The 13,964-nt window shown below is 37.8% G+C and overlaps 1 protein-coding gene across 2 annotated transcripts in view; it reads left to right on the forward strand.

The window, feature by feature from the left end:
- Nucleotides 1-13,964, forward strand: part of ca16b (carbonic anhydrase XVI b) — a 155,642-nt gene that overhangs the window by 108,974 nt on the left and 32,704 nt on the right. For both annotated transcript variants that reach the window (XM_028446398.1, XM_028446399.1), the window contains exons 6-8: nt 3,751-3,817; nt 7,691-7,848; nt 10,015-10,207. In XM_028446398.1, coding sequence (XP_028302199.1) covers nt 3,751-3,817; nt 7,691-7,848; nt 10,015-10,207 — 418 coding nt within the window. The remainder of the gene's footprint in view (nt 1-3,750; nt 3,818-7,690; nt 7,849-10,014; nt 10,208-13,964) is intronic.

Below are 13,964 nucleotides of genomic sequence, written 5' to 3' on the forward strand. Positions count from 1 at the left end.
AGTGATGGACGCTCAGAGCCTCCTTATGAAACTCTGTATTCCTTTGTTGTTTCACGTCTAATGTAGCACTAATAATAAGTATAGTACAGTATAAGTATAATGCTAAGAAATGTCCCAGTCTCCTCTTCTGTTTACACGTACTCTTTTCTCGGAAAGAAGTGGTCATGTGACCAGGCACCTCACGTTCTGTGACGTGTATTTGCGGAAAAAGTGTTTCCATAGCACTTTTGTGACACATTTCAATATTGAAACGTCTGAAATACCTCCTCATGAAAGCGTAAAAACATTTTTGCGATATTTGAGTGTTTTTTCAAAATTCAGGTATTTCATTTCCAGTTTTTATTGTGTTATTTAGATTTTGCTCATTTCCAAGGGTAATGGAAACACAGCTACTGATGGAGTTGCCTCGTCATAATTGCGTTTCAACGTCATGTCCTGTATTTGGTCCTGGTCTGCTTTCTCACATCGTAAAAACCCCACCAGCCTTTACTTGAGGTGAACCAAGACCCAGAGTATCTGAGGAAATGAAGCATGGTGCGGACCAAAGAGGTATATGTGGAAGCACCCTAAGTTTACCCTAAGAAAAGCATCCTGGACCCCATGTAGAAACATAGTAATGCACAAAGAAATCTATTGAGTCAACACATACCAACAGCAAGCATGAAGCAAAAGCTACTGCTTAGTGGTTCGCATCTCTGTCTCATAGCTAGAAGCTTCTGGGTTCAAGCCCTCTCATCTAGAGTTTTTCACGTGTGTTTGTTTACTGTGCGCCACGGCCCAAAAACAAGTTTGCCAGATAAAGTTTGACAACTCGTTATTCATCCGTTCCTTCTCTGTACCTGCGTTATGCTTTCAGTTCCAGACTTTGCCAGATCATGTACTTAACTTTGTCCTTGAGTTAGATACTGAACTCTGAGTTACACCTGATTCAGGGCTTGTGCCTTGGTGTCAACATTAGTGTGTATGAGAGCGTTCGTGAATGGAACGAACTGTGCAAAGTGCTTTGAGACTACTCATGTACAAAAGGGAAAAGTGTTATATAAGTGAAGTCCATTTAGCATATCTATTTTCCCATGGGGTATATACGGTATCTTTGCTCATTTACACATCTTGGAAGACTGTCGAACAAAAGAACTGCCTTTTGGTTGCTGTAAGGCGGAATTTATTGAGTAAAATAAGCGATGTAAAACTGAAGCAGCAACTGAGATATACTAGTTCATACTGAGAATACAAAGAATGTATTTCTGAAGGGGATGGCATGGTTAATATTATTAGTAGTGTTCTTTGGCACCCACACTATGATGGATTTTTTTTTCCGGCTGCAGGTGTTTCTTTGTGTTGTGGCAGATTGCTTACTCAGGTACTACAAATTGCTCCCTAAAGATTTTTCTGCAAAGCCTCTTCATATGCAAGAATGCTCCTAATTTCTGTTAAGTGTGAAAACACGTCTGAAATTAATGGACTGCGAGTCGGAACACTATCAAAGCTCGAGTCGCTTCTTGTTTTGAAAACTTTCCAAAGGAATGCCTTCATAGTTGATGGCAGATGATCAATGCAAGTTAACGTTGAACTTAATCCGTTTTCAGCTATAGGGTCAATTAGATCAGAAGCTGGAATGGGGACACAGGTGTTTTTAATGTCGGTGTCCTCTCAGTTGTTGATGAACCACATGTGTATAAAGACTGTAATAGATCCGCTGGGTCCCTGACAACCTTATTGCTTTCTACAATTAGCATCACTAGACACAATTGGCTGATTAGCAGTTCACAATGCAACGGTGTTTCTGTGGACACACACATTGGCTTAGATTTAGCATTTCTAATCAATATGGAGAGTTCTCTGTGCTCCCTAAAGGCCTATTAATGCTCTCTGGGGTGTGCATTATATTAACATGCAGCATTCACTTCCACATGGGTATTTCTTCAAACTGACCAGAATTAATGTTGAGCAAGAAAAGATTGGTCCCTGCATCCCAGCACTATTTTGTCCCATCTTGTTTCCTAAGTAGGACATTGGGAATAATGTAAAACACTGAGCACATTAAGTCTCACGGTCTTCTGTCACAATTAACTTTTGGCTTAACCGATAATGCTGGGATTATCATTAAAGCATGTCAAATAATTTGGAAATGATAACAAAACATAGTCCAAATAAGATTGGTAATAGGTACTTGAAAAAGTTCAAGTTGCTACCCCTGATATTTTTTATTAGTGTATGCCTCACAAATCAATGAATCATTTACATTGAAAGCAAAGGAAAAAAGTCGAAATTGACACTTAAGTTTTGTTTCTCCACCGTCAACATTCCGTTTGTTGAAATTTCCATGCATTGCATTGTGGGATGATGATGATTAACATATATTAGTTGTGTGGTTCTAGTTTTGGACTGGCATTAATTTCTCAGTGACACTTTATTTTTTTTATTTTTTTCACTATGAAAGAGAAAAATCTTTATTTTATTATTTTCAGTTTGAAACTTGAGAAGCTCACGCACGGTTCAAAGTAAAAAATACATTGTAATTTACTAATTGAATAACTGAATAAATTAATAGAAAATATCTTCGTCTTTTTCCTTTTCAAATTATCACATTGTACCCATTTTGTAAACCAAATATATATTATTATATCATGAAGTCAGTGTACCGTCCCACTCTCTGTGACTTATTCACTCAATTTGCATTTGAGGTAGGTGTGCCTAGTGGTTAAGGACGCTGGCCTTGTAATCAGAGGGTTCCCGGTTCAAGCCTCACCTGGGCCACCACTGTGGGATGTTGAGCAAGTCCCTTAACCCCGAACAGCTCCCCAGGCGCCGCAAAATGGCTGCCAACTGTTCCCCAGGGATGGTTAGTGAATTTCTCCATTGTGAGATAATAAAGTATATAAAAATCTAATGTTTTATAGAAAACCTTGTTGAGAGTGAATTACTGTTACATTGTCATTGCTGCTGTGTATCATCACTACAGTTCTTACTCTTTTCAAAAGGAATTCTCAAAGGCCATGGCTACGGGTACGTTAAACATATATGTAGACTGCCACTCTATAGATACGCAGCGCCGCCATTGGCCAGTTTAGGTCACGTGATAGGTGCACCACGTGACTTAAAGTTCCGTGTAGCTCATTTATTTTTAGCTAACCCTTTTATTCTTGCCCTAACCCTGACCATAACTGTAACTCTATCGCTAACCTTAACCCTAACTCAGTCCCTAACCCTAAAATGTTCATTTTAGTCGGATATGTATTTTTAAAGGTGTAATTTGCAGTGTTAAATATGTGAAAATTAAAAAAAAAATATTTGTCAAACGTGGGACTCGAACCCAAGTTGGCGAAACCCATGTTAACGGTGAGTGCGGCAAGTTATAAAATGTCAAGTTTAATATGCTGTATGAAAAAATTACCCATTTATAATAAATCCATTAATTAATTCAAATTATTTGAATGACTACCGTAGTGCACATATACACAGATTATTTTTGTGCATGTTTTTATGTCTACAGTAGTATTTCTTAACCTAATACCTGGGCTTAGAAACCTTAAAAATTGAGAATAGAACTAGGCTTGGATGAATCACAAACAATCATGACCCAAAAAATAATCAAAATGTACTGTAGTGTTATAATGTATTGTGAAGATGTGGCTCTTTTCTTTTTTTTTATCCATCCCCAATTGTTTTGTGCACGATGATCAACTTATGGGATTGTTTCCAGATGATTGTAGTAGTTTGATAATCCTCTTTGTAATCCTCTCTTTGCAGCTCGGGCAAAAAGACAATCCAGCTGTGGACCCCATCATACAGGGACTGAAAGGAGTGGTGCATCATGGTGGGTAAAGGGGAAAATGGCTCCCTCCGCAAGTAGAATAAATCACTTTTAGTGCCACTGATTTGTTGAAATAAGTAATTATCTTCTTACATTGTTTGCTGCTGTAAATCTTTTTTAATACTTGTTTATCAGACATACCAAAGTCTCTTCCCTACAAAATGCAACATTGGGATATTAAGGTCTAGTGGGATTTTGAAAAAGCAATTGACCTCGATAAAATCCCACTGACCTCCCAATTCAGATCTTGTTGGAAGTAAACTCCGATTGCTAGTGCAGACTTCAATACCTCCCACTGCCACCTGACCACAATACCTGGGCGTAGAACGAATAGGTGGCATTATAATTTTTTTTTTTTTTTTAAACAGTTTCACTTCAAAAGGAGTTCAAATTTGCAGAACACGCCTCCTCCTGCTGCTAATCTAGCTACACAGCACGAGACCCAGAGGAGCTTCACTCACTCAAACATTACTATTAATTACATCCAAGACTCAATTAGACAAGCCTTTGTTTTAGTCTGACTCAGATGTACATTTACAGTATATGCTGTCACAGAATATCACATGGCTCATATTCACATGTAAGCTATTGATACGTGTTCTTTTGTCAAAGCCGATCGTCTTTGAACACCGCATGTCGCTGAGTGGGCTTCGTGATAAGAATAGATTATTTAGCCTTCAGGGACATGATTGGGAAGTCTATTACTTCAGCCCTGTGTACATGAACTTGAATGGCTGCTTTTGCAGTCTGCCTCTGATGGTGTTTTTATGTGCAGTTAACTACAAAAAACAGTGATGAGAACATGGGACAAAGTGAGGCATACATTTTCTGTCCAACTGCATTTTATTCACTTATATGTATATATAAAAAAATAAGTTTAAATGCATCAAAATATACCATACCTGTAGTACCTTAGTACGTATGCACTTACTTAGATTTACTATCTGTATTTTCTTATCATTTAAAGTACCATAATATCATGTGGTGCGACTGTCCGTCCACCAGCGTTGGGCTCAATTACAATTATAATTGCGTAATTGATAGTTGGTTACAATTATGGCATAATTGTATTTTTAAAAATGTGTTGTTCTCATAATAGTAACTAAATTGTAATTGCGTTTAGATAATTGACTTTGTAATTGTCATGACAATTATAATTTAATGCAAAACTGGGGAACTATGTTACAGTTTTATGTACAGTTGTACACAAATGTAATTATTCAAATATGTTTCAAAGCTTTTCCACATTTCACCATTGAGGGGTATACTGACACAAACAAAGGCTCAGATGTCCACACCAAAAATATTAAAACCTATATTTTTACTGGTTAGGAAGCCAACAAGGTAACCAATAGATAGGAATGAAATAGATAGTGTATTTTACAGCTGAATTGGGACCCATTATCTTAAGAGATGCTAACACAAGAGGAAGGTTAACTTTTATTACATTATATTTCAGGTTGAGTAGTTGTGATGAATTGAAATTTTGTAATTGAGAACATAATTGTAATTGACCTTTCATGAAACCCCGCCCACAAACAGTCATTGTCCAATCATACGTCCGAGCAACCGTTACTATGTAAACAGGGTCGGACATGCTCAGAGCAGGCACAATTATGAAGCAGTGTGCTCATGCCTTGTGCAGGTTGGATACCAGGTACCCCAAGAGTTTGGCTGGGGGAGTCGTGTTCTTTCCATTCCCAAAGTCGTAAAGACAACTGGAGCGATGTCTACAATGGAGCATAAAACTATAAAAAGTCTCAGGAATGTATGTGTATGTGTAGTATGGGAGATTTGTATGTTTTTGTCATTCTCTCATCTTGTCTGCACTAATGTGTCTGTTCAGCAAAATGACAATAATGCTTGATTTGATTTTGATTAAATAAGGTGACATAACTATACATTCACAAAACTAGTGAAAAAGGGGGGGGGGTGGATATCACCGACTATCATATTACTATATTACGATCAATATTCCAGTCAACATCCTCCTGATGTCTCCCAATCTATATTAATCTATATTAAAAGGCTTTGTTATCACTTAGCAGCATTACTAGCTGCTGCCTTATTAGCCTTGGGTCAGCTGGAGGTTCAGCTAGCGAGCTAATGTGACCGTGTGTTTTTTTTAAGATCCCCATCAGCTGTGGTAACGCCCTTATAGCTTACGGAGGATATGAACAATATAATATAAGAAAACTTACCTAGCAGTGCAGAGCTGTCATCTGCAGGAGCATGACAGGTCTGGTATGTTTTCGCTTCGATAGTTGTAATGTCCCCATTCGTTGTTTATTTTAATATTTTGATTATATCCCTTCACAGCATATTGTAACTCCTTTTGCCTGGATCTGGTGGATATCACTTATGTTTTGCTCCAAAAAGTGTCACTAACTCACACTGGGAGACTTCTCCCAGCCATTACAGACGAGACCATGACGGACATCCCAAAAGTAAATAAGGGGGGTGGGGCTTTTTGCGAAAGTTCAATTGACTTTCTGAGGATAAAAATAAATTGTAATTTAATGGTAATTTGAAAAAAATGCTGGTCACTGTAATCGTAATTGAATTGTAATTAAACTGTAATTGAACATGGGTAATTGCAACCGAAAAATGTAATTGACCCCAACTCTGCCAACTCTAATTTTGTCCAATGATGCCCATTTTATCAAAGATACAGTAATTTTGTGAAAATCACCAAATTATATTTTTCTTCTTCAATTTTTTTTTTTTTTTTTACTGGAGACTGAAAAGTGTGCTCGTATTTTGAGTTTACTTGGGTAAAGTTAGCACTAGTTAAGTGGAGAGAGATGAAAGTTCTCGTTAAAAATGTGTTGATGCCTTCCACAGTGATTGTATCAGTGCTTTTTCTCATGGGAGTCTACTAAAAGTGTTTGTACACTATTGTCTGTAGCTTTAAAGCTTTTTTAAATGCTGCTCAGATGTTAATGCCCTTACAATGTTCTCTTATTTCCCACCTGAAACGGCTCGTCGTGGGTGTGATGCTTTTTCTTTCTCTTCCTCTAAACATTTTCCTGCTTTTTCGCTTAAAGCTCATGACTGAACTCCCACGTTAGGATGGTTGGGTTTCCGTATGCTCGTTATCCTGCAGTCATCCATCCATCAGCATCACGGCGGTCCATGAGCGATAGAGCACGTACCCTGTCTGAAGATGGAGAGAAGGAAGGCTGTGCATACACAATTTGATGTGGAGTATACAGGAGACGGGTGGGGGCCAGGCCCAGATTCCCGGTTCTCAGCCGCCTGAATACAAACCACACCCATTGCCTCTGTTTTTTTAAAGATAAAGTCTTAAGCTGCGAAAGATTGGATTTGACTGAAATTCAATGTAATTTATGTTTTTCTTATCATAAGTCAGAGAAAGGGCAAATAAAACAATCTATCGCGTGACCTCCAGTACACGGCACATTTACAGGAGATAAAGCCATCTTTCTCTGCCTGGTGCTTTGTGTTTTCTCTGCACAGCATTGCCTGCTTCTGATGGAAGGGCATTATCATTTGGATCTGTCCTAATCCTTGTGGCCAATGCCACAGTTGTAACATGGATAAGAGCATGTAACCCTGTCAAAGCTGCCCATTTGATCAGAATTCTCCCTCTTTGCTCCTTTCTTTGGCCATTTGAGCACATTTGAGCACATGGCCAAGCTGATAACCAGCAGTGAGGCTAGTACTGACCACTGCCTTTCCACAAGTGGTGCTTTCAGCAAAGCACTAAGATAGCTCCATGTGTAGCTAAAAAAAACCCCACAACAACCTAATGAGAGTGGATATTTGTGTTGTACTCAAAGTATAGACAGATTTTAACAGAGGGTGACGGATGTTGCATGTCTCGTGAAGATTAAATTCTATGTTCCCCAACAGAAAAAGAGACCAACCTCAGGTCGTTTATCTTGAGGGATCTGCTGCCATCGTCGGTGGACAGTTATTACCGATACACCGGCTCTCAGACCACTCCGCCTTGCAGCAAAGTCGTAGAGTGGATCATCTTCTCCAGGCCTGTGTATCTGTCACACTCACAGGTGAGCCACGCACACACAAACACATGATGCACACTGGCAAACACACACTCGCACACAGATGGCTTTCTTGCCCATGCACATGGATTCCATTTGCTCACATTGAGTGGATAACGGGGTGACCCACAGTATCAGCGCACAAGCAACATGAAACCATTAGTCCCCATAGAGTGGCTAACAGGAAGGAAGAGACATTTGCATACTTTTGGATTTCAGGACGTGGGAAATGCCATTTTTACCAAGTCATCTCCTCCTTACATCATTCAAATGATTATTATATACTGTATATATACAGTATGGATGGATTTTCAGTAAGGGTGGGAAGACATATTGTGTGACAAGTTATTGCAATATTAAAACGTCACAAGCTCTATTATAAATGGTAGTAGTGGTAGCTTTCCCTCCCAAGTCTTTCCAGCAGCTGCCAGAAGAAGTAGACATGCTAATATTGTAGAAAAAAGAATATGTCCACATCTTAAATCTGGGCTTAGTAGACTGTTGTAGTTTGCATAGTCAATTTTTCTTAAAAACATCAAAGTCCATGCACAGAGAGGAATATTTTTTTAAAGATTGTTATGCTGATGACAATGTTTGGTTTTAATTGTAGACTGGCAATAATTGTCTGTTTTTGGGGGGAGACTTTAAACATTGGTCTTATTCATGTTGTTTATTTTATATTATGTTAAGTTGAAAAGGTGATACCTAGAGTATATGTAGGCTTGTATCATTATCATATATCGTCCCACACCTACTTTTGAATGATGGAAAGAAGGAGATGCAAGGATGAGCAGGGTTGGGCTCAATTATAACTGTAATTGCATAATTGATAACTAATTAAAATTGTGACATAATTATAATTGTAACTGTATATGAAAAAGAATGTTGCTGTTGTAATCATAATTGAGTTGTAAGGTAAGTTAAGATAATTGACTTTGTAGTTGTAAATGTCATGGAAATTTTATAACTGTCACTGAAAAGAAAATGTGGTAAGGTTATCATAACACTCTTAAAAACTAGTTCAAATATGATGAACACACAAACTGGCCTGAAAATGGAGTAACGCATAAAAATTATGCCAATAACACCCATACATGTTTTTTTTTGGAAGTTTTGCCATTTTTTTCCTGAGATAAGGCTATTATAAGACCTTATTGTAAATATGTTGTATGGGGTTATTTCATTCAGGCTCAGTAATTGTGATTAATTGTAATTTCAGGGGATACATTTTAATTGTAATTGGGAAAAATGACAATCACCGTAATCATAATTGAGTTGTAATTGAACATGGATAGTTGAAGATGCAATTGTAATTGAAAAATGTTATTGACCCCAACCCTGGATGATTGTAATGGTAAATGGACTTGATTTTTAACATGCTTCTATTAGCACCAACATATTCCTAAAACTTTACAATATCAGCACATTCACCCATTCTACCATTGAGTATATTGTGCGTGTATATACTGTATGTTTGCATTTATAGAGCCTCCAAAGAATGTATGAGGTTGTTACATTGTTATAATCAATCTGTCTGCCTGATTTTTGCGTGTCAGCTGTTTTTATTTGTAGCACTCTGGTGTAAGTTGATATGTTTCTTTCTCAAGAATTTCTGCAGCTTGTTCAGACTGATAATGCTCGCTAAATAATGCCGGGCGCTTTTTGCTGATCTCACAAGCATTCGTTTGCTGCAACATTCACACATACAATTCTTGGGTTAACCAGCTGGATATCCTCTGGAGTTTTTAGTGCATTAAAATCTTGCAAGGCTCAGTGCGTTTTCTATCAACGCGTAAGAGGACAAAGACTTTGCTGCAGGAATATTCCATCTTCATAATGTTTGTGACGCTGTAAGACGGTCTTTTTATGAACTAGTAATTCATTTCTCCAAGCACCCATAGGAGACATCGATTCTGCAGTATCTGTAATGTGTAGTCATTAGAGCACACAGCAGGAGATCATTCATAGCAATCAATGGCCACAAATTTGCCACATTGGGAAGTTACAGCCCAGCAGGTAGCCAGGAGGATGATGAAAGCCAGTGCCTACCAGTTCCTAGGAGGTCCAGGATTCCTTCTCTACTGGTTACCAGTACACGCGCACACACATACCAGCAGAACATAATAGCCTCCATTTTGCTTCAGTAGAAAATCTTTATGTTTATCCTTCCAGTTGGAGGCTTTTTATTCCATTTTCACAACGGAGCAACAGGACCACGTCAAATCTGTCGAATACCTGAGAAACAACTTTCGGCCTCTGCAGAATTTGGATGGCAGGAAAGTTTTCAAGTCTGCCATAAAAGACGCGTGGCAAAAAGACTTGACAGAGTTTCTCGGAGACCCGCATAGCACTGAAGCCTCCAAAGGTAAGCCTGCTTTTCTTCCTGGTATTTTACTATCTTTTCACATAGGCACTCCTCACCCGTGACGGATGCGGGGAATGCGACACCCACACTTTCATAAAAACAAAAATTCATCCCCCTCACTTTTTACAGAGGGATTCATTGTTGAAAAGGTATGGGTCCAGTTAGATTGATTGAATGGTGATCAGGCCAATCACAGCCAGCCGTTTTGATAAGGTAAACAAAGAGCTAACAGCATAGGTGGCAAAAAAATGGTTTCAGAAGTGGCTAAAACGTGGCAGGAAAAGAGTGAAAAATGACTAAAATGGGCCAAAAGCAGTCAATCGTTGTGGCCAAAAAATGACAGAAAAGAGGAAATGTGGTATGTAATGGCAAAAGGTAGCTTAAATGAGCAAAATGTGGCAAACAATAGCGAAAAAGGGCAACAAAAAGAAGCAACGTCTAGGGAAAAATAAACAAGTGTTGTTTATTGGGATAAAGGTATAGCTTTTTTGGATGAAAAGTGGGGGGAAAAATATGATTTAAGAATCGACAAAAATTTGATAAGTGTCAAAAAGAACTTGCAAAAATGGACAAAAATTTGGAAAAAGGGATATTTATTGGCAAAATGAAGCTAAAATCTGAAAAAAACTAAAAAGTGTCAATTTTTTTTGAAAAGGGGCAAAAATGTCGAAAGAAAAAGTTAAAAAGGGGTTAAAAATGTCCCCCTTTTAAGGTTTTCTGTGGGAGTAATAATTAAAATTAAGTCATGTTGAGTATCACTGACTTAAAAAGTGCTTTATCATGGTTTTAGTAAATGAATTTAATAAATTGCATTTTGTTATTTTAATAAATCAAATTAAAATAAATATATTTATTAAATTAAGAGTTGACGGGTGCCTTCCTACCCTTAGAACACCCTCACTTTTAAAATCACTGCTCCACCCCTACTTTCACAATGAAAGTCTATTTTTTATTTGTTTTTTTTGCTCAGGGAGCAGTTGTTTATTTTGACTTGGGGACAGTTTTAAACCTCTCATTTCTTATGGATTGCATATTTTTTTGATAAAAAGTTCAGGGGCCAATTATAATCCTATGATCGCACTATGTAGTTAAAGGATCATTAGCATTTCAGGAGCTTTAGCTTGCAATTCATGAGGCCTTGGAGGAGAAAGCGTTTGTAGCAGTCTGATCAGGATTGGAGTTTCAGCAACACTTCATCACTGGGTTAAAACCAACCTGTCTTATGCTCACACTCCTTATTAGTGTGTGAACAATCCAACATTTGGTGAGTTCTGCTTCTCATTCTTAGGAAACACTGACATCGAAGGCCCACAAAACCTCTCATTTCTTATAGATTGCCATTTTTTAATGAAAAAAATTATAAGGCAAATTATAATCGCATGATCGCACCATGTAATTATAGGGTCATTAGCATCTTAGAAGCTTCAGCTCGTAATTTATGAAGCCTCTGAGGTGAAACTTTTCACACAATTTGTGGTCTACCAGTTCGTTATCAATTTCAGACCTACTCTGCTTGCAATGAATTAACAGAATATCATAACGGTTCTATTTTGAGGAGCGTTTTGGGTGAAATTTGACGTACGACATTTCATGTGTCATTTTTGGAAATTGCATATTAATTCCACGCACAAACCCCATGCAGGGTCTGATCACAGTATTTTTCTCTTCGTTGTGCACATCTTGCCTTTATGAGTGTGGAGCAGCAACTGTGGAGACTAATGAGAAAGGCTGCTGCTCCTTAAAGTGGTGTTGTTCATGGCTGGTGGAGAGAATTGATTGTGTGCTTGTGATGAAGTTGGAGCACTCGAACAGGGCCGATCAGCAATCATCATTAATACGTGGCAGAGCTAAAATAGACCCGTACAAATTAAGTTGTGAAATTGCTTTTGTGGCATTATGTCAGTCGACAGAATGAATGCGAGCCCGTGTCTCTCCAATTTTTCTGCTTCTCGTCCTTCTTGCTTATTTATCTCCTTGTTATGCGTCTCATTTCTGTTTCACTGTATTATAATAGAGGAATCTCTTGGTAATTGGAGATGCGGCACATAAACAACGCCAGGCTTTTCGCGATGTGTTATTAGTCAAGGTTGCATTTGTGTTGAGGTGTTTGTCCAAGACGGTAAATAATGACGCCGCCTGTAAATACGGTGTGAGCCCGGGCTACACCTTGACTCTCTTTCATCACAGTAGCTTTTCAAGCTATAGGAAGATGCAAGCCTATTAGTAGAGCTAACCGCTCTGATGCAGAATAGGGATCACAGATTAGTGTGCACGTGTCCATGAAGCAGGTTTCATGCAAGGTTCTCTTTAGGTGTTTACTTTAAAGTTGTTGGTGTTTAATTTAAGCATCTGTAAGGGAGGAACCGAATCCTGCATGCGTCTTCAGAGCAATTACTGAACCCTTCGGAAATGAATAAATAATGATTTCTTTAAAACATAGGTATATTTTTTTTTTGTAAACACACACACACATATACACACACGTAAGCCTAGGCCTATTTTTGCTTTGTTCACAACGCTTTTAATATTAATTCTCATTTTTCTAAATTTGAATTTAAAAAAATGAAATGTAACATTGTTATCGTAACTTTTAATAAACTACTTTATCATGGGAATTTAGGTTATGCTCTATACACACCTCATTTTGTATTTAGTTATTAAAATCACTCCTCCGGTGTTCCTTTTGAGTATTTTATCAGTTTTATTTTGTTTTGTTTTTATGTAAAAATGTTGGAAAATGTGTGTACAAGTTTTCTCCTTACACAACCCATGTTTATGCGCATTCAGCTCAATATGGAGGAATGTAAAATAATGAATTCCCTACATAGAAGTGTGTGTATATATATATTTATATGAGTAAATGACTTGCACATTTAATTTTTAGTAATTTTTACTAAGATGTGTAAACTAAAAATAAGATTGTATATTAACCATAAGACTATTGTTCCAGTTAAAGTTTACCTTTTTCCTAATACATCTGAGTTATTGAAATTATTAAATCTGTTCTGTGTTTTCTAAAATGCTTCTCTTCAATGTGTGGGTTCACCCTACATTATGTTTCCACCGCTGTGCCAAACTCTGCATGCTGAAAAACATTCTGTACTGACTTCGGGAAGTGAGACGCAGCATAACTGTTATTTGTAGTCAATTTATCTCCTTCATGGTAGAAACTCCTTCAGGATGAAAATTCATGCTCTGCATGAAGTGGATACAGGACTTCAACCTCAATGAGGATTTTTCTAGTGGTTACTGTGAACATTGCTGCCTATGAGCCACATGGAGCCAAGTACATACTGATTAGTTTCACAATTAATTAAGTGACATCACGTTGACTGTGCTGTGGTCACTCTTCTTCAGTTGATGGTAAGGTGTACAGAGTACTTCTCTCCGAGTACGCCATAAGCTATTCATGAAATGAAAGATGTATAAAGTTGATCTTTTATCTGTCGTGTTTACTTACCCAGTACCCTTATCATTAAACATTTATTTGCCATATTTTAACTGTTTGTTGCAAACATTACAACCAAGCGTGTATAATGTGCTGCAAGAGGCGGAACAACAGATACTGGATACAATGTAGTTGCTTTGTTTGAAAAGGGTTGGTGAATGCCATCTAGACCATAAGGAGAATCACACTTTTAGCTGATATGAAGAGTGTTTTTTTGAGCTTCTCAAACTGACAGTTAACATCTAAAAGGTTATAATGCATTTCACACTTGTCATACCTAATCAACACCCTGAGATTCTCTCCCTATTG

This window comes from Gouania willdenowi, chromosome 5, assembly GCF_900634775.1.
Source record: "Gouania willdenowi chromosome 5, fGouWil2.1, whole genome shotgun sequence".
Classification (NCBI taxonomy): domain Eukaryota; kingdom Metazoa; phylum Chordata; class Actinopteri; order Blenniiformes; family Gobiesocidae; genus Gouania; species Gouania willdenowi.